This window comes from Vidua macroura, chromosome 17 (assembly GCF_024509145.1).
Source record: "Vidua macroura isolate BioBank_ID:100142 chromosome 17, ASM2450914v1, whole genome shotgun sequence".
NCBI lineage: Eukaryota > Metazoa > Chordata > Aves > Passeriformes > Viduidae > Vidua > Vidua macroura.
In genome coordinates this window covers 1513124-1533236 of record NC_071587.1, presented here as the reverse complement: position 1 = coordinate 1533236, position 20113 = coordinate 1513124, and the positions used below count along the sequence as shown (strand labels likewise).

At 44.3% G+C, this 20113-nt stretch overlaps 2 protein-coding genes across 4 annotated transcripts; one reads left to right on the top strand and one right to left on the bottom strand.

The window, feature by feature from the left end:
- Positions 1-3207: 3207 nt before the first annotated feature.
- Positions 3208-17075, bottom strand: NFS1 (NFS1 cysteine desulfurase). 2 transcript variants are annotated; one of them, XM_053992952.1, is made up of 13 exons: positions 16962-17075; positions 16802-16870; positions 15923-16039; positions 14501-14584; positions 13939-14091; positions 12925-13018; positions 10249-10383; positions 9043-9200; positions 7526-7631; positions 7265-7346; positions 5839-5922; positions 5622-5711; positions 3208-4983 (listed from the first exon to the last, which is right to left on the bottom strand). In XM_053992952.1, the coding sequence occupies exons 1-13, from the start codon at positions 17073-17075 to the stop codon at positions 4920-4922; spliced, it is 1350 nt and encodes a 449-aa protein (XP_053848927.1). In that variant the 3' UTR covers positions 3208-4919. The 2 variants fall into 2 exon arrangements, with proteins under 2 accessions (XP_053848927.1, XP_053848928.1); XM_053992953.1 differs by having other exon boundaries at positions 16802-16869; positions 16967-17075.
- Positions 16973-19590, top strand: ROMO1 (reactive oxygen species modulator 1). Of its 2 annotated transcripts, none has more exons than XM_053992954.1 (3): positions 16973-17179; positions 17707-17837; positions 19405-19590. In XM_053992954.1, the coding sequence occupies exons 2-3, from the start codon at positions 17707-17709 to the stop codon at positions 19511-19513; spliced, it is 240 nt and encodes a 79-aa protein (XP_053848929.1). In that variant the 5' UTR covers positions 16973-17179; the 3' UTR covers positions 19514-19590. The 2 variants fall into 2 exon arrangements, with proteins under 2 accessions (XP_053848929.1, XP_053848930.1); XM_053992955.1 differs by lacking the exon at positions 16973-17179 and adding an exon at positions 17245-17331.
- The last annotated feature ends 523 nt before the right edge of the window (positions 19591-20113 follow it).

Sequence of the window (20113 nt, the reverse complement as noted above, 5' to 3'; positions counted from 1 at the left end):
TTTTATATGTAAGCATTTAGTCACTTTGTTGCAATATCCCTTTAGCTTTACCACAACTTCCTCTATTTTACTCTAAGCATCAGTCGTCTTGCTACCTCATCGTTTTACTATTCTTCTTCTATTTTGATGCTTTATTTGGCTATTCGGTCAGAAAGCTTCAAAACTGTTCTTTGTAGCTATCCCAGGGAATGCATCCACTTTCAACACAGCAGATACAAGCATTTGCTGATTCCATTGCCAATTGACACGAATCACAAAAACATTTTTCACAGTTTTCACAGTTTGATGTAGGATATCAGGTTATAACTGTTAAAGTTGTTAAGGCTTATGCTCACCAGAAGGCCCTGTGGGAAAGGCAGAGCTGCAGGCTTTATGAGTGAGGAGAGAGTCAGCTGAGTGACAGCTGGGAGTGAGCTTGATTGGCTGGAGGAAGGAGTGGCCGGTGTATGAGCAGGGAGCTGACAGGATGACAGGATGCGTGGGCAGCAGCACTGCAGCTGAGCCAGCCAATGGGTGCCCTCTTTCTGTTAATTTTTGTTAGGTCTCAGTTTGGTTTCGGTATGTCAGGTGCAGATTGAAGGTATAAAAAAGGGGCGATTTCTGTCATAAAGGAATCTCCTTCGGATGCATAAGGAGCTCTGTGTTGTTTTGTTCCCCATTGCTACAGCTTTCTTGGGCTCCTCATCCCTCTAGGGCATTATCCCATAGGACTCTATCAAGCAGATCCCATGTGAGTCCAAAGTCTACTCTCCTGAAGTCGAGCACAGTGGGTTTGCCTCTCACCCTTGTCATTGCCCCAAGCATCTCAATGTCCACCATTTCATGGTCAATGCAGCCCAGGCTGCCCTTGAGCTTCACATTCTCCACTGGCCTGTCCTTGTTGGAGAGAATATGGTGGCATAGCACCTCTCCTCACTGCCTCCTCTACCACTTGGAGAAGGAAGTTGACATCAGTATATTCCATGAAGCTCCTGGATTGCCTGTGCCCTGCTGGGTTCTCCCCCCAGCAGATGTCAGGGTGGTTGAATTCGCACATGAAAACTAGGGCTTGTAAACATGAGGCCATTCCTGTTTGTCTGTGATGACCCTCATTGGCTCATCTTCCTGCTTAGGTGGCCTGCACAGACCCCCACTGTGATGTCACCTGTCCCTGCCCTCCATCTAATCCTGACTTCCTTAACTCTCAGTCAGTTCCTCATTCATCCCCAGGTGGAGCTCCATGCACTTCTGCTGGTCACTGGTATAAAGAGCAACATTGCCTCTCTTCTCCCCTGCCTGTATCCTTCCATTCCAACACTCCAGTCACAAGAGTCATCCCAACACATCTCCCTGTTGCTAATTAGATCACAGCCCTGCAGGTACATGAACAGTTCTAACCAAAATAGTTCTCACTTCAGATGCCTTTGTTTTTTTCACTGTGTGAAGGGCAGAGCCTTGAGGAGCAGGAGGATTGGCCCAGGACCCATCCTTTGGGGATTCTCTGAGGGCAGAAAATGGAAGAGTTCCCAGCTCAGAGAGGCCCCAGAACAGGGAGATCACTGCAACCCAGGAGAGCCCCCAAGGGTCTCACTCAGGGCCACAAGAGATGGGCTTCAGTCACAACAGTGTTTCATCCTAGCCCCACTTCAGGTCTGTCATGATCCGCTTGTTGCAGGGTGTCGTGATGGTTCTTTTCACCAATCTCAAAAGTGCAAAAAGGCAAACAGCAGGGGACTGTCAGTTAATCACAACAAATGCACCTTTATTAGGGGCCAAAACAGTAAATGCAATAGTGGGGGATCAGAAAGGAGATAAAAGGATAGAGAGAGAATAGGGGAATGGGAATAGCTACCAACACAGGCGAGATGCTCAGTGGTCTGGACGATGGGGATCCGTCTGTCGTGTCGGGGAAGTCTTTGAAGTTCTGGTCAACTCAGAGGTCCAGTTAATAGTCCACAGAGGAAAGAGGGGGGAACAGGCAGGACAATGAGAGTCTATTGTGATTTCTGTGGGGGAACAGGTGAGTCTACTGAAACCACCAAGGCAGGACGAACACAATGAAGAATAAGTCCATTGGAATCACTGAAGAAGAACAGGTCATGTCATCAGTGGTTTCCCCACTCCCTGTGGTAGGGGTCTCAGTCTCAGTCCTTAGGAGGAGGGTTTTCGATCTCTGTCCGTCAGTCACAGTGGTAACGAGGCAGATGAGGGGTCTTCAGTGAGAGACCACGGGAGTCACCCCAAAAGTTCATTCGGCTTAAATGGTGGAGAGTGGGTGAATATGCAGCAGGCCATTCCTTGCTGGGTCCATGCCAGGTCCTTGCCAACTCCTTGCCAAGTTCTTGCCAGGCCTTGGAACAGCTAACCTAAAGTACAGCAGTTGCACCCGCACTGCCACTCCCTCCAAGCCGGAACTGTAGTGGGGGGAAGGGGTTTCTTCTCGTGGCAATCGGTAGGCAAATGTGGGGGCTTCAGACGGCCTCTTACAAGGTCAGAAACTTTCTTTGAAAGTGGGAGAACAAGAATATTATGCCATTAAAAAAAAAAAAAAAGCTCATTGGATGGCAGGAGTTCCTGGAGCAGTTTTTCTGATAAGCTCCAGAGGAGCTGAACCCAAGGGCTGTTCAAGGCCAAGGCCTAGTGAGCGTTTTTCAGATCATGGTGCAGCCCAGGCAGGGGGGATGATGCACCACCATTTATTGGCATCTGACTGGTAAGAGTGGAATAGACTGAAGTTCCCATCCCCCAAAGGCTTTAACTGCATTCAGTGAGGTACAGCTAGACATTCATCCTTGGCATTACTTTTTTCTGTCATGGGGGAAGTATCTCCACTATACATTTTTCCTCATCTTGTCCCATAAACATTTCAAATAAACATTTGTTAATGTATGAATAAGTTTCCCTAACCTTTACATGTAGAATTTTTATTTTAAATCTTATCATATAAGAGGTGGTCAGAATCTTCAAGATTTGAGGCTCCCTTTTGTCAAAATAACCACAATTTAAGCTACTTGAGTTTAAAAAAAATTAGCTCAGAAGATGCATTGAGTTTGAGAAGAATGACTTCAAAAGTCAAATGTCAACTCGATGATGGCAAATTTCTTACAATGTTCACAGAAAAGTTTACCCTTTTCTGTTGCCTAATGAAAGCTGCAATACAGCAACTTATTGATTGTCCTGCATAGTTCACCCAAAAAGGTGGATCCAAAAAGACTGACAGTAGCCAAGTTTAATTCTTATCTGTAATTTTTTATCACTCTCAAAACACAAAGAACAATTCATAAACATGTATTTCTAAGACATGCTAGGAAAGCATGTTATTATGCTTAACCCAGAAAATATGTATGGCCCAAGGATGAAAAAGAGTACATACAACACCACTAAAATGTATTTATGCATATGGTAGTTTAAAAAATATTGTGATGAAATATAAGGTGCCAGCACTACAATATTAAAACTGCTAAAGCTAGTCATTTCAAATAGAACAACCAAGGATTAGCTTTGCATTACAAACAACTAAATCTGTCCTTAGTTACAAAAAATGCACAAGCTTCTGTAACACAATCCATCTTGTGAGATTCAGCTTCAGCTTTTACACGACACGGCTGATCCTCGAGGTAGATTCCATCCCAAACTGAAGGTGAACATATTATCTATGGGGTATACCAAATTCAGCTGCTAACACAGCATCCATCAATCAACACAACTAATTTGAGAGCTCTTTGTTTATGCACTGAAAAAAAGGCACTTTGCCATACAGGCTTTGGTTTCTTACTGCAAAGATCACCAAAGGTAAGAAAGGAGAAACACTAATACAAATTAATCTCATCAAACCCTTTTTAACAGATACTTCCCCCAGCATGTGCAGGGAATGGATTGCCATGTGCATCTCCAGTCAGACAGTACAGTCTGTGAGACAAAACTTCAGTGCCAGTTGTTCTTATCTTTCTTATCTCCAGACAAAATATACTGACTGAGCTGGGCAGACTCCTTGCAGCGACAGAAACCAAGGGCCCATAGGCAAACCAGTGAACAGCAAAGGTCTCGCGACAAGGGGAGAAAAAAAACCAAGGAACAAAACCCCAAAACGCCAGACTGCCTTAAGACATTGTGCTGTATCTGCTCTCCCCACCACCTCTACCACTCATGCTCCCACCAAACTGGTGCTGCCACCAAAGCTGACATAGTCTGCCTATCCCCTCCCCCAGTCATTCAAGTTTTCTATCCTCACTGAGAAAAAATTGCATGGAAAAAACCCAATGGAGGGGACAGTAAAGTGCATCACGATTGTATCATAAACTCTGGAACACAGAAGAATCTTTTGAATTAATGCACACACAAAAAAAAAAAAAAAAAAAGAAAATAAGCCAAAAATACTCAATTTCAGAAAAAAATTGTTCTTAACTACACATGAAACTTATCTGTGAAGGCACATAGACACACTGAGGCATCACTTTCCTCTAGAGATCCAAGTGTCCTCCTGTCTGAGAATTTCTTCCAGTACAAGGCATTTGAGAGGCAAAAACCAGCTGAAGTTGCAGGATACCCACCTCAAACAGAACAAATTGGCAATATGTTTGTGGTGCAAACACAACAGTGACTTGGGATCAATTAGACCGAGAAGCAACCTCTTGCCAGAATTCACTGGCCTGGGAGTAACACGCTGATTTAATTTTCTCATTATAAAATACATTTGAATAAATTACCTTTTAGCATAAATTTCTGTGTGTCAATAGAAACACAGTGGGTGTTGGATCAGCCTGCCTTTCTCCATGATAAAAACTAGCTTTATTTTTGACTTCTTAGGTTTTGTGGTCTGAAAGGGTAGTTCTCCGGTCAAATTGCAAGTGTCAGAAAACAGAAGTGCTGCATAATTTGCTCAAGACTGTACAAGAATATGCATTTTAATCCATATCTAGTCCATGGATAGCAATGTTTTCTCAGTGCTGAGTCCATTTAATGCTTTTGAGGTCAATTCCATCCTGCACCATTTCCCAGAGAGGGCTGTAAAGAAAAGGACAAAACTGAGGGCTAGCTAAAATGCACAGGACATCATCAACAATAATTAAACAGATTTTATCAATGACACAAGGATTTAGGAGATATCTATCTGCCTGTCTTGCCCTTCTGGAGGTCAGTGAGCATCAGGTGATCAGCCCTCAACTGTGTTCTCAACCAAAAATACAAGAGATGAGAGGGCAGATGCTTCACTTCATTTCCTGCTCCCACTTTCAACATAAAGCGCTGGTGTCTCTGAGACTGAACCCTAGCATTCTCACTGTCCAGATTAGTCACCAGTCTTTCCATTTCACCAGAATAAAACAATTTATCAATACATTAACTTAGGAATACCATCTCTGGCTTAAAATCCCCTAGGTACTGCCCTACGTGCCTACCCTACTCATAGTCTTTCTCTGATAAAGGCAGGATCTGGGAAAAGGTTTGGTGTCAGGTTTGTTTCCTTAGAAATTTGTCACTAATGTTAAAATCAGGCTCCTACCCACCTGGGGGACACTGTTGCTGATATAGAGAAACACCACCAGATTACTGAAACAAACAATTACTTTCAACTAAATAAATCCAATTCTTCCCATGATTATCACACCTAAGAAGTGTTCGTGTTCAACGAGACAGTATCTCACCTCATTTCCCTCAGCCTCTTCACGTGCTGTATGCACTTCTGCGCTGTATAATCCACTTCTTCTTCTGTAGTGAAACGACCGATACCAAACCTAAACCAAAAGAAAATTATTAAGGAACTGAATAACAAGCATATGAAGGGGGTGGAACAAATCTACCATTTATTTTTATCGGGAAGGAAAAATATTTGGAAGCATAAGGGCAGACCACACCGCACACCTTATAGATGAGTGAGCCAAGTCTTCATCTGTTCCGATTGCCCGCAAAACATAGGAAGGCTCCAGAGAAGCTGATGTGCAAGCACTGGGAAAGGGAAGGCAGGGAAATGTCAGACTTTTGCTTAATCTCCTCCAACAAAGAACAGGTCACTTACCTCTTTACAACACTGTGTATCAACTTCCTCAGCCTCCTAGAAACCACAAGTGAATACAAGCAAGTAAAGTGATATTTCTGCTACTGAAGAAAAAAGAATACAAGAAGCAGGCATTATTGAGAAATGAGAGTAATCAATTAGGAGTATAAGGAAAGGAGAGAGAATACAGGTAATACACAAGAATAAACACAATGTCACACAGAGGCAGCAGGAATGCAGATTAAGAGGTAGTTGAAGTAGAGGCTGTGAAAAAAAAGACAAAGACAGAAGCTGTCCAGAGAAGATAACACACCAGGAACACAAAAGGAAAAAAGACTTCACAAGCTGCTGTTTGGCAGCAGAACAAATAAATGAAAAACAGTGCATAGAGGGATCCAGAGCAAGATGACTGTAGTTGCCAATAGAGAGAGCTTTCACTTTGCAGCAGTATACAGAACTGGTTAAATGCTGTGACTCAGTTTTTACAGGTAGCAACATGCAGGGCCAATTGGAGAGCTGTAAACAATTCCCCAGTGCACACATTAAAGACTCAAAAGAGATCTTCACATTACAGTAGTGTTTGGCTTCAGGGACAGTCATGTGGAGACCTGCTCTTCCTGCTCATAGTGCCAACTAGTTTCTGATTAGGATATGCTGACAACTTTGTTCTCAAAGGTGAGAGAAGGAGAGGAGGGGCACCTTTACACTCCATTCATTTAATCATGAACATCAGGTTTGTCTTGGTAACTGAAATATTACTCGTCACTCCTGTAGTCAGGAGAGCTCCATAAAAACACATGCAATTTTCTTTCTCGCTTTTATTTAACACAGGAACTATGAGCTGATTTAATTCAGATATGTGCCGAGCTTCACTAACTGCAGTAAAAATCTGCCAAAGGACAGAAGCTGTTCAAATCTTGGTGGCCTTTAAAATGAAAGTGTCACCAGTAGACTTTAAGGCTACTCAAATAACCAGTTTGCAAGGCTAGTAGGTAGGAATTTCTGGGTTAGTTTTTGTGGTTTTGTGGGGGTCTTTTTGTTAGGATATTTTTGGTTGGTTTTTGTTTAGTTTAGCTTGTTGTTTTTTTTCTTCCAGGATAAATAAATTTGACCTTTAGTTGAAACGTGTCACTTAAACACCACTGTAGAATGTAATCAATGCCAGGCTGACTCATTAACTGAATATGCGAATACGGGGCATAGAGGAAACTACTACTTAGCTTTTTACCTTCATTAGCAGATGCTACTTTCTCTCAAAAATACACTGCTATCCTTCCCATACATTCCACATACCTTCCTGAAGACAGAGCCACATCTTTCAGAGCCATCAGAAGACTCTCCCCTTCCACATATGCAAAAGATAAATTGATGCATCCTACATACAAATAAATAGAAAAAAGAAATAGAAAAAAGAATCCATCAACTGAAATCTCAGGCAAATTGTTCCCTGCAAGGCAGGATTTGCATCATGTCTTCAAGTATATTATTCAGCCATGGCCATTAACACCAAGGAGCCGGACAGTACTAACGGGCTCAGAATTTTGCTTGAGTTACCTGGATAGCGATGCTCTTGATCTCCATTCATCACCACATCAGGAACTTCACTCATTATTTTTGTAACCAGTCGTTCTGCCAATTGTGAGATTCGCTTATGGTCATACTAACAGAGAAACCAGAAAAGACATAAATAATAAACAGTGTACAGCCAGACCTCACTCAAACTGCATCGTGTCACCAGCTGCAAGCAGAATTAAGTTAACTGGGTTTGGCCAGACAAGGGAATGAACACAGCTGAAACTTAAACTGTCAAACTTTGCCTGCTCTAGACACCGTTTTAAAAGAGAATAACCTCTTGGCTCCTAGCTAGCTCAGTCTTCACAAATTTTTCGAACTGTTCAGAAAGATCTACCTACACAAGCTGCCAAACTGACTTTCATAACAGCACTGAGTTCTTTGGGTTTAAAGACAAGTTAGGCAGTGCAGAAGATGATGCATTTTGCATACAAGAAAGGGCACCTATCATGACAAGTGCTTCTTCTTTCCCAGGAGCTCTCTAACTGTACCACAGAAAGACATGGACTTGCAAATGACTATGAACTCAGCTTTTACATAAGTAACCTGCATGATGAGAGCTGCCCATGTGCAGTGCCTTGTTCTAGACTGAAAAATGAGATCACTTATACCAAGAAAGCAGTAAGGTCTGGGATCAGCTTTGACACACAGGACTGGCCACATGCACACATGCAATTCATGTTTGTTTAACCTTGAAAAAGTTAAAAGAAAACCAGGCTAGTTCCAACACCAATTGGTTTTAAAATGCCATAACTCTGCCAGGCAAGGAGAAGAATCCAGATCTGAAGTTTGTGCAGAATTCAGACACTGCAGGCTCCCTAGACTGAACTTCCATAACCATACAGCTCAAATGGTGGAATTCTGCCTGTCTCCTGGAAAGAATTGCCTGATCCTTGGGTGCAGATATCTGGCCTATGCATCCCATTGTCACTGTAAGTATTTTTTACATTCCAGCTGTAAGTAAGGCATTAATGCCCACAAACCAGTGTAGCAGCATACAGAGGCTCAGACACCAGACCTAACAAGTAAACTTTACTGTCCAAGCTAGGAAAAAAAAGAAAATAAATTCTTAGTTGCAAAGTTGCAGTAAACTTGAACTTATACTTAATAGGTACAATACATATTATAAGACTGGGAAGTCTTATTTTTTCAATATACATTACATAAACATGACAGTAATTTCAAAGATGTTGGTAATACACATATGCATGATGGAGAGTAAATACAAGCACATAAAAGCCATATTTTACTAAAACTGACTGTCAGTTGTAGCCTTGCTGTAGAAAACTATGACTCTTCAAGAAAAAAGAAACTTTAGAAAGAACTTAAAATTACCCAAAAACATCCCTTAAATTCTCAAAACATTAACTTAATGCTAAAACATGAGAATCTAATTTAATTCAGCTACATGGATGCAAAAAGACCTAAGAAATCCAAGACTTAAATGGTGCTGTTACACTATTTTTTGGAACCCAGGACAAGTATCTTGTTGCACATACCTCCATCTCTTGCTGTGCCACTTCACATGCTGCCCCCAGTCCCACTGCTAGAGGTGTGGGCACAGTCCCAGATCGCAGTCCTCTCTCCTGGCCTCCCCCACTCTGCAGGGGCTCTAGCCTGACGCGTGGTCGACGGCGAACATAGAGAGCACCAACCCCTTGGAAGCAAGAAAAGTTGTTTTACCATATGCCCAGAGTTCTGAAATTATGAACAGGGACTCCAAGCTTTGGTAACATTCCTTATTTCCAAAGGAAACACACTTGTGGACACTTAACTGGAGAAAAATAAAGAAAACAAGTTCAGTATTATTTTCTAGGAAATTATGTTTGTCCCCAGTAAACATGTTGAGGCTCACAGAACCAAATTTTCATGTCTTCAAGTGCCCTGGTACACTTAAGGAGTCACTGTCACCACAGAAAGGACAGTTACAACTTCCAGGCATAACAAATGGTGAAAATCTGTCCAAAACTACTAGTTGAAAACTTAGTCCTTGTCCAGAGATAATGTCTTCAGCTCTCACCAGAACTGGTACAGGAAAAAAAAAAAACCTTGTTGAAAAATAAGAATTTTGTCTTTTGTTTCCAAATAGGATATATTGGATATAGCATACAGCAAACTTAATTTCTGGCTCTCTTAACACCCACTGTCACAAACCAAAATGACACAATAGCTGGATTTTTAGTATTTGTCAGTCAACCAGAAAATGCATAGCTGGATATTTAACCCCATTCTGCAAAGAAAAAGCACAAATGGAGTTGGGGGAATGGAGCCACTGGAAGCAGAAAACAATCAAAAATCACCTGTCAGTTACCTTTTTGTCTCCTTGTTTCAAATGACACTCTGGTCTAAACTTTGCCCTATAACCAAGTGATTTCATTTCAATAATTTGAGCATTAATTCTGCTTCACACCAAGCAGATGAGTACTGAAAAACCCACTGCTGCAATGCTGCCACCATCATACAACACTATTTCTTCCTTCAGTGAAGCCACCTCAACCCATTTAGCATTGAAGACCCACTTACCACATCTCTACGCTGGCAGCAGTGCCTGAACTAGTCTGAAGTCTCTCCAACACCATTCAGAACAGTTTTCTACAGCTTAAGTAAATGACACTATGACAAATGGGTTTGACTTCATACCTTGTGTAGTGACCTTAAGATAGGTATGGAAACAACAATTCCCTATAAAGCACTTCAGTGAGTACCTTTGGGCCCATAAATTTTATGGCCACTGATGCTCATTAGGTCAATTTTCATGTTGTTGACGTCCATAGGAATTTTACCAATCGCTTGTGCAGCATCCGTGTGGAAGAAAACCTTATGTGCACGGCAGATCTCACCTGTAATAAAAACACCAAACCAAAACCAGATTACCTTAACTAATTGCTATGATCCCAAAGATTCCAGCAATGGATCTAAAGCATAACTGAATCAAAACCAACAGCAAGTTATTGAGGTATCTGAGGAGACAAAGGTAGAAATGGGGGCTGTGATATTTTTTTTACAGTGAAGTGGCTAAAGCTGTGCAGGGGCTACTGTAGCTTGATGCCTTGGCACAGGTTTAGGCAGGTAAGACTACAGTGAATTTCTTCAGTTGAGAAGTTAAAAAGTCCTCTACTGTTAAGAATTGAGATTATTTCCCACACCTAACAAGTTTAAGAAAAACTGGTTGCATGAAGTATCAAAGTCTCCAAACAGAAATGACTTCACAGTTGGAAAAAATTGTTTTTTCTTAGTTTTTTTTTCTTTTCAATGTCCAGTACAAGCCAGCCTTCCTTTCAAGTTTGTATTTGCCATGTATTTTTATGTCATTCCCTCTATTTTCCAAGTTTTCCAATACACAGCTTCAAAAACATTCTCAGAATTGTCACACACACTTATTACTACCACATGAAGTTAGTTGAGTCTGTAACCAGGCTAAAATATATGAAAAAATAATGTATTGTTCATGGGCAGTAATTGTAACTATTATTTATTTGTCATCAAAAAAATCACAACACATCTTCCATAGAATCTGCACAGCTGCATCTGAGAACTCTCCTCTGCACAAGAGGTTCAACATGGGACTTCACAGGGTAAGTAACCCCCTTGTGGTCCAGCAAGGTCAGGCCACAGGCAATACCAGGCCACACGGTACCAGGGCCTCAGGCTCTCTCTGCAAGGCCTCTGGCCAGACCTGTTGGTCCTGTTCAAGGTGTTATGAGAACATACCAGGGAAACTACAGTTGGCACCAGCTGTCTCTGGCATTTAAACATGGGACCATCGTAAGGACCTTGACAATATAAGCACAGGAGGAAAATAAGAATCCTTGGGCCTATAAGCAACTCACTGATGGTCAAATGCTTGTCAAAGAAGAACCAACCATGAAAAACCTTGGCAAAAATGCTGCTTTGAGCTTAATGAAGAAAGAAATAAATGCAGCAGCTAAGCAAGAAAACCAGGTACACAAGATGCCTGACAGAGCCTAAAAAACCAATACCCTATGGAGTATGTACTCCAGAGCAGAGCCAAAGCCAAAATATTGTCTAAAAACTCAAACATCTTATGAAAGGATATCTTGAATATGAAGGTGTGCTGGTTTTGGCTGGGGTAGAGCTAACTTTCTTCACAGTGGCTAGTATGCTAGTATAGGTCTGTGTTTTGGATTTGTGTTGAACACAGGGGTAATAATAGATGTTTCTGATATTGCTGACCAGGGCTTGCACAGAGCCAAGGCCTCTTCTGCCCATCGTATGGCCATGCTGGCAAAGGGGCGTGGGGTACTTGAGAGGCTGGGAGGAGACACACCCAGGACAGGTGACTCAAACTTACCAAAGGGATATTTCAGACCATATGACATATGCCATACACTCAGTAGACAAAAATAGGAGGAAGAAGGTGGAAGGGGGAGACATATGGAGTGATGCTGTTTGTCTTCCCAAGTTACCACTGCATGGGATGGGGCCCTGCTCTCCTGGATGTGGATGAACACTTAGAATTCTTTGTTTTTCTCTGCTTGTGTGCATGGGTTTTGCCTTCCATATTAAACTGTCTTTATCTCAACCCATGAGTTTTCTAGCTTTTACCATTCCAATTGCCTCCCTGATCCTGCTGGTGGGGGAGTGAGTGAGTGGCTGCAAGGTGCTTGGTTGCCAGTTGGGGTGAAACCAGGTCAGAAAGCTTATGTGTATATGTTTTGCTACTGTCACAGGAAACTATCAACATATCATCTGGAATGCAGGGATCTGGAGGATCATCAGGGAGGCACCTGCTCACCCTGCTCGCTCCAACAACCTTGGTTCTCCAGGGTCTCCCTTCATCTGCTCTGAGGTCCCTGTCACTCCACCTGCCGGCTCAGAGCCTGGCTCACCCTCTCCTTGCCTCCTGTTCCAGAAGCATAGCTCTTCACTGGGCTCTTGGCCTACAAAGCAATTGTTCATGACTATATATGACAATACTGGGGGAAGGATTGTCCAAGTGTGGTGCTCACCATCCTTTCCCACTCCAAATCCTGCACATTTCTCCTCTTAAACACTACATGTGCTCAATAAATCATTATAGTATATAAGCTCAATTTTGGCCAGTTATTCTGTACAATTTTTTCATCCATCATGCAATCGAATGAATTGCAGCTGATCCATCCAGAGCAATGATTGCTGCAATGCTCACCATAAAGGTACTGAATTTCATTCTCATTTCCCTTTTGAAAACAGCTTTTATTTGGGGCAGCAGTATTATTTATTTATATTATATTTTTTATTTTTAAATATTTATGTTATTATTTTTTCCTTATCTATATTACACCTAATCTTTTGCATCAGTACCATTTGGGGATGAAAACATTATCTAAAATGAAGCAGAAGCAACCTTAGCTGGCATGTAGAAGCCACAGTGTACTTACCAATGTCGTGAATTGGCTGCTTTACTCCTATTTCATTATTTACAGTCATTACAGAAACCAAGCTTGTATCGGGCTGGAATGCAGCCTCCAGCTCCTGGTCAAAGATTCAGAAGGACAAAAGTTGTGACTAACAGAGAAGCAAGATTCCTGTGCACATCTTCAATTTACCAGCAACTCAGCCACTAGTCCCTCATTTGCAACAAACACCTGGGGTTCTGACAAACAGCCCTGGGGAGAACACTAACCCACGTGAACACTAAATGCCTGTAGGAAGAGGAGCAAATCAATTGTGTTTCTGCATGTCCTAACCCTTCAATGCACCTGGCACCCCACTTGATTAAATCAAATCTCAACAGGCTATATCCCGTAAATGTCTCTGAACTATTTTCTTTAATGAATTAACCACCCACAGAACAGCTTAAGACTCTTCTAGCCAAGGTGAGGCTGGCTGTAAAGGAGCTGCTCTTTATACAAAAGTCACATCACACCTGCAGCAACATGCTCACCAAACACGACTCATTACTGTGCCCACAGGCTGATCCCTCGGTCCCGTCACACACACCCCCGCTCTCCATGGCAGGTCAGGGACTGGGAATAAAACTGTTGCTGCCCTGTGCTACAGGACGCCAATGATGAGCATACCACTTCTAAATTTTAGGGCTGCAGCCAGTACATACAGAAGGGCTGGCTCATGGACAGCCATAGGAAGTACTGTAATCACTGAAACAACGCCTCAAGTACTGGGCTCCTTATAGGGTACTCAACAGCTCCACCTGCACAGCAGCAGCTGAATGGTGGGACAGGAGGTGGATGTTCTGATTGAGAAAAAGTGTAGGACATTAGACAGAACAGAAAATCCTTCTCCAGATCTGACAGATTTGACTATGATTCTCATTCTACTTTGTGATATTTATTATCCTTTCCTCTTTTTCATCTAGAGGACACAAGGTTTTGAGCATCAATTTGAAGCAAAAACCTCTTCTTTTTAGTTTCTTTCTGTCAGTAACAACTTACCTTCAGATCTATGAGCCCATTTTTTTTAACAGGTAGATATGTGATGTGAAAACCTTCTGTTTCCAGGGAACGACAAGAATCCAACACACACTTGTGCTCTGTTTGCGTAGTAATGATATGCTTTTTTCTGGATTTATAGAACCTTGCAACACCCTGTCAGGCACAGTCCATGAAAAGGAAATTAGCCACTGAAGAAAGCAGGCATTACAGAGTATGATTGGAAATAAGAAATTACTACTTAGATATAGTTCATTTGTATCTTCCCTGTTTGACCCACGTCGTGAGTCTAAAAGGTACTGACACATAATCCACACTATATATCTCTATCAGCACCTGCTTTTCAAAGCATCTTACTTCTCAAAAACTCTGTGAAAATGTTTATTGCTGTTAAGCCGTAGAAGTCATTAACCAAAGTATTTTTTAAAAACTTTTGCAGTGGAGCCATAAACACTGAGAAGTCTGAACAACTACATACACAACATAGTTTTCATCAGAAAAAAGTTTCTAATCCGCATGTCCACAATTTTAACATAATAAATAAGAATCAGTATAAACTTTTTACCTTAATTGCCATATTATTGGATTCTGTTGCACCACTGGTAAATATAATTTCCCGTGAATCAGCTCCTATTAAATCTGCAACTTGCTGTTTAAAAAGAAATACAGATTTGACTTGTTAAGAAAACACACAATAAATTCACTACAGCAAAATACATGTGAAATGTTTTCAAGAATATTCCCTTGAGATTCAAAGGATTACAGCTGGTACCTAACAAAGTTATGCTAAGAATAGTCTAAATATCTGAATTATAAAATACACAAGGAATCCACAGTCATTAGACGTGGTATTAAGCATTAACCTGTTATAACAGAGATAAAAGCTTAAGTAGACAAAAACCCATTACATGTTACTTCAAAACAAAATGACAAACATCCTTGCCTAAGATTAGAAGAATGATTAGATATGGAGTTAGTCCAATGACTGCAGCAACATGCTTGTGGTTTCAGGAAACCAATAATACTGTGGCACTTAAAGTATTGGTTTCTGCCATTTCAGTTGCTCTAATCTCACTGTTGAAGCAAGTGCTGGCTTCTGCACCTGGGACTGGAGAGCCCTGTCTGGAGTCCAGACAGACTGGGGAACAAGAGGCTGGAGATCAGCACCACAGAAAGAGACCTGGAAGTTTGGGCTGAGGGCGAGTGGAACAGGAGCCAGCAGTGCCCTGGCAGCCCCAAGGGCCAGCCCTGTCCTGGGGGACATCAGGCCCAGCACTGCCGGCCGAGCAAGAGGGTGACTGTCCCGCTCTGCTCTGCACTGGGGAGGCCTCACTTCGAGTCCTGGGGACAGTTTGGGGCAAATCTATATAAGGATATGAAGTTATTAGAGAACATCCAGAGGAGGGCCATGAAATGGTTAAGGGCCTAGAGGAGAGCCTGTAAAACAAACAGCTGAGGTCACTCGGTTCTTTCAGTCTGAAGAAGAGGAAACTGAGGTCAGACCTCACTGGGGGCTGCAGCTTCCTCATGAGGGGCATCAGAGAGGCAGCTCTCTGCGACCTGTGACCAATGTCAAGGCTTGAGGGAACAGATAGAGCTGTGTCAAGGAAGTGTACGCTGGATATTAGGAAAACTTTTTACTCAGAGGGTGGTCAGGCACTGGAACAGGCTCCCCAAGGAAGTGGTTACAGCCTTAAGCCTGCCATAGTTCAAGGAGTGTTTGGACAACGCTCTCAGGTACATGGTGCGATTGTTGGGGTATCCTGTGCAGGCCAGGGTTGGACTTGATGATCCTCGTGGGTCCCTTCCAACTTCAAGTATTCTATAAGTCTATCTTTTCCTGCAATAAATCTACTAAAGTACAGCTAAGCAAAGAGGAAGCTGCTAAATCCAGCACACAGAGAACAGAGTTTTTTTTCTTCCTTTTTCTGTTAGGTTCTTTTAGCAGCAAGAAAACCAACACAACCATGGAGAGCCGAAGACTCACCTGCCTCGCTTTCTCCATGGCAGCCTCGCTCTCCCAGCCGTAGGCATGGGTCCTGGAGTGGGGGTTGCCATAGTAGGCTGTCAGGTATGGGAGCATGCTGTCCAGGACTCTGGGATCCTGTGGAACACAAACCCTTAGAAAAAGCCTTAGAAAAGCCTTAGAAAAGGAGAAGGAAAACGGTATCTGTTCTCTCTGGACAGGCCCCCTTGCCACAGTATAAGCAGCACTTCTGTTGCAATGTCTTGCTTTAGCTTAGGTCTGACCTTGAAAACTTGAGGCTATTACATGTTACGGGTAACACAAGTATTCAGCAATTATGTTCTGTGCATGTAACCCTGATCTGCTCTGAAGGTCAAAGAAGAACAACATCATTTGAGAAAAAAGAATCACAGACCGGTTTGGGCTGGAAAAGACTTTAAAGCTTATCTTGTTCCACGTCCCTGCCACGGACATGGATGCACCTTCCACTAGGTCAGGTCGCTCCAAGCCCCATGCAACCTGGCCTTTCTTCTGAGCAGAAAAAATACAAGGTCTTAAAAATGTTAAGAAAAATGTCAGATCAGTATTTTGGCTGAATTCCCTTCCTGCTTCTCTCAACTGCCTCCCCTCCCGCAGGGGTCGGTACGAGCCCCTTAGCGGCTCCGCCACGCTCCCGCCCTGCGGCACTGCCCACCCAGGGGGCTGCCCCGGCGCAGCCACAGCCCTTCCGGGGGATGCCTGGACTGCCCTGCGGTGACAGGAACCGCCTGTGTCGCTACAGGCGGCGTCGAACGCCGCCTCTGTCCCCCACGGCAGCTCGGGACACACGCGACCGCTCGGGCAAGAGAACCGAGAGTGTGGGGACCCCGCTCCGCTTCCCATGCTCGGTATGGCCCTTACCAGCGGCGTAGTGGCCTGGACATCCATGTAAAGCGGCCGAGGAGCACCGCCGCCATCGCTTTTTCGCCCTGAGGGGAGAAGAAGGGGAAAGCTGCTGTCAGGGGCCGGCAGGAGCGGGGAAGCTGTCACTTCCCGGACAGGGGCTCTGCCCGACTGCGGCCTTACCCGGTCCCGGTCCCGGTCCCGATCCCGATCCTTGTCCCGGTCCCCCCGCTCGGAGCCGCCGCGGGGCTCGTTCGCCCCTCAGGGCCGCCAACCGCCGCCACAGCAGCATAGTGCGCGACGGACAGAGCGCGGCGGGCCCGCCTCTTCCGGCACGTCACGGCGCCCGCCGGAAGCGGGGCCCGGACAGGCGGAGGCGCGGTGCGGCCTAGCGAGGTACGGGCGGGGCGGGGGCCCGGGAACGGGAAGGGGAACGGGGCGGGGGGGGGCCGGGGCCGGGGCCGGGGCCGGGGCGCTGGTGAGCCGCCGTTCCCGGAGAGTCCACGGCTTGAGCCTCTGCACTAAATCCTCAGCCTCGCCTCGTAAGGGTGAGTTCACTGCCCGCTCCTCTGCCTCCGAGACCAGCAGCAGCCGGGATCGTCGGGCCAGCAGCGGAGGCTCCATCCGGTGCCGCGTGCGCTGCTCACTAGGGACTGAGAGCACACAGGGTGAGGCCCCGAAACAGCCTCGCCGCCACAGCGGCGCTCGCAGGAGCTTGTTGAGGGGAAACAAGGCCGTCGTCCCCTTCTTGTCCTTCCTACCTGAAAGGCAAGGAAACAAGCCTGGGAGCCAGCACAACCTCCAGAGCTGCACACGCAAGAAGCTCTGAGCTGCACAGCCTGGCCTGCCAGGCCAGTTTGGTTATATAGAAGTCTGTTAGACAAAGCAGTAAATCGATGTGGGTATTGTCCTTTCTATTTTAGATGCCTGTGACCGTGGGCCCATATGGGCAGTCGCAGCCCAGCTGCTTTGACAGAATAAAGATGGGTTTCATGATGGGCTTTGCAGTGGGCATGGCTGCAGGAGCGCTGTTCGGCACATTTTCCTGCCTCAGGTACGCCAAGGAAAGGCCTTCCACAGACAAACAGTGGCAGGGCGATAGCCAGAGAGAAGTGGTCACGTTATGGGGTTGGGAAGGGATTGGATCTGGTCCTGTGCCAGTCCCATGAGTGGAACTTTGTGACTCTCAAGTACTGCAGTAAGCCCCTGGCCTACAACATGTGAGTCTGGTGCTGGCAGGACCTCTGGGTGCCCTGTATGCCGGGAGGTCACAGTTTCACAGACCTTTTCTTGCCTCTTGTAAGGGAGGTTCATTGGGAAGCTGAGACTGTGGAGGATCACCTCCAGGAGGAACCAGATGAATTGTCTATGCAGATACATGTTCAGCCCTTTCCTGGCCCTAAGGCTTCCTGAGGTGCTCTCTAAGCTCTCAGTGTCTGTATTGTGGTCCCTTTGTGTGTCCCATGCCCTGCACAGAGGCAGTTACCAAACTGACCCTGAGTGTGAATGGCAGGAGTGTGGGTAGACCCATGGCTGGCATTGGCACAGCCCCACTGCAATAGAGAGGGACAATATTCCACCTTCCCCTAAGACTCAGCATGCTTACGTGAAAAGCAGCTGTGTTTGTTGCTCTGTGTTTGCTCTGGTACTGCTGACTGGCTTTGCACATCATCTATGACAAAGAAACACTGAAGTCAGCTCTTTCATACTTCACAGAACTCTTGCTGTTTGATGGTTTTTACCTGTGATTAAACATGGGAGATGATTTTGTAATGAGGTGAAGGAGGAAAAGGCACAAATCTTAATCCAGTGGGAGTTTGAAGTTTTCTAATCTCTCTCAGTTCCCAGAGGGTAAGCAGGATGATGCTGGCAGAAAATACATATTTAAGGGCATTTAGAAGAACCAGTGAGAGTGGTTCTGTCATACTTGAATGACACAGCTACAGTACTTCTGCTGTTCCATTTTTGAGGGAAAATCTCATGTTTTAAGAATGAAGTGCATGAAATTCCTTAGACCCTAAAGTCACTGAAGTGTTTAAAAGCCAAATATTACAAGAGCTTCTTGAGACAGAACAATTATTTTTGTTTTAGTCTGACCTCAGGTAAGGGAGAAATGGCCTTTTGAAGTTTCTAGGCCTTTCAGGTGTCTCATATTAAAAACACAGAGTCAGTAGTAAATAGAAAGTTAATTTTAAATTGGTGATATTAAAAAGACTGCCACTGCAGCTAGAGAGGATGGCAGTACAACAGCTCAGACAACTCTTTTTGTACTCTGGCAAGTGAAATACTTGGACAGCGTTTTTTTTTTTTTTTTGCTGTATTAAGGGTATTTGGGAGACCAGGATGCAAAGCTGTTCCTGCTAAAGGTGTGGCAGGAAGGTTCCATTGCAGGAAAAAATACACATGGGCCATGTGAGTTGAGGGCCACCCAAGAGCCCCTGCAGTAGCACAGGGCACTGCAGCCAGTCTCTGGGGAGGCAGCTGTACAATTGCACAGATATAGACTGAAGAAGTGTTGAATTTGCAACCATGAGCTGATTGTCTCAGATGTTTTCTGCTGCATGTCTGTGACCTGTCAGATTTCAGCTTTTATATAATCCCTGTGATTTTCTTTATCTCAGGATTGGCATGAGAGGACGAGAGCTGATGGGTGGAGTTGGCAAAACGATGATGCAAAGCGGTGGGACGTTTGGGACATTCATGGCCATTGGTATGGGAATACGCTGCTAATCTGGAGTTTGGGATTTATCCCAGAGTGCCCCCACCCAGCCATTCCTCCGCTGTACAATAAAAAAATCTTTAGATAACTGGAAGTGAGAGCTCTTAATGAAACAGCACAGTCCTACCCTCTGTGCTCTGCTGATTGTAAGCCTGCTTTTTACAAAATTTCTACTTTCTTCCCATCTCTTTCTCCCAAAACAATGAGAATTAATAATAATTTTTACTACACTCAAGTTCCTGTTTTACAGATATAAGTACACCACGTAAGTTTCTCCCTTTGGCAGTTCACATTGCCGATGTGGATGTGGAGCTGCTCTGTTCCTTCATGTGTTCCTGAGTCTAGGAAAGTTAGATGATGGGTACTTCAGATGAATTATCAAATTTCTGTCCTCTTGAAAAAATAGGTGGGTTGAAGCTGGTCCATTTCCAAGTTCCAAGTGTCATGGGGCAGATGCCCTCAACAGAGGAAGGGACCCCCAGGATTCAGGCAGCTCCCATAAGAGCTGTGCTCCCAGAAACAAAGCCTTTTGTTTAATTCTGGTTTAGCAGGCCTACAAGGTGGCCAGGACTAACCTAGGAGAGCAGGGGAATCGCTCCTGCTTCTCACCA

Bases quoted from the DNA above. Each gene is read 5' to 3' on its own strand.
- NFS1 (XM_053992952.1), bottom strand. From the start codon at position 17,075: ATGCTGCTGTGGCGGCGGTTGGCGGCCCTGAGGGGCGAACGAGCCCCG. The intron at 13,019-13,938 runs GTAAGTTGTTAC...ATCTTTGACCAG, and splicing joins ATGGGCTCATAGATCTGAAG to GAGCTGGAGGCTGCATTCCA. The intron at 4,984-5,621 runs GTGAGATACTGT...TTTTCTTTACAG, and splicing joins AAGAGGCTGAGGGAAATGAG to CCCTCTCTGGGAAATGGTGC.
- ROMO1 (XM_053992954.1), top strand. From the start codon at position 17,707: ATGCCTGTGACCGTGGGCCCATATGGGCAGTCGCAGCCCAGCTGCTTT. The intron at 17,838-19,404 runs GTACGCCAAGGA...TCTTTATCTCAG, and splicing joins GGCACATTTTCCTGCCTCAG to GATTGGCATGAGAGGACGAG.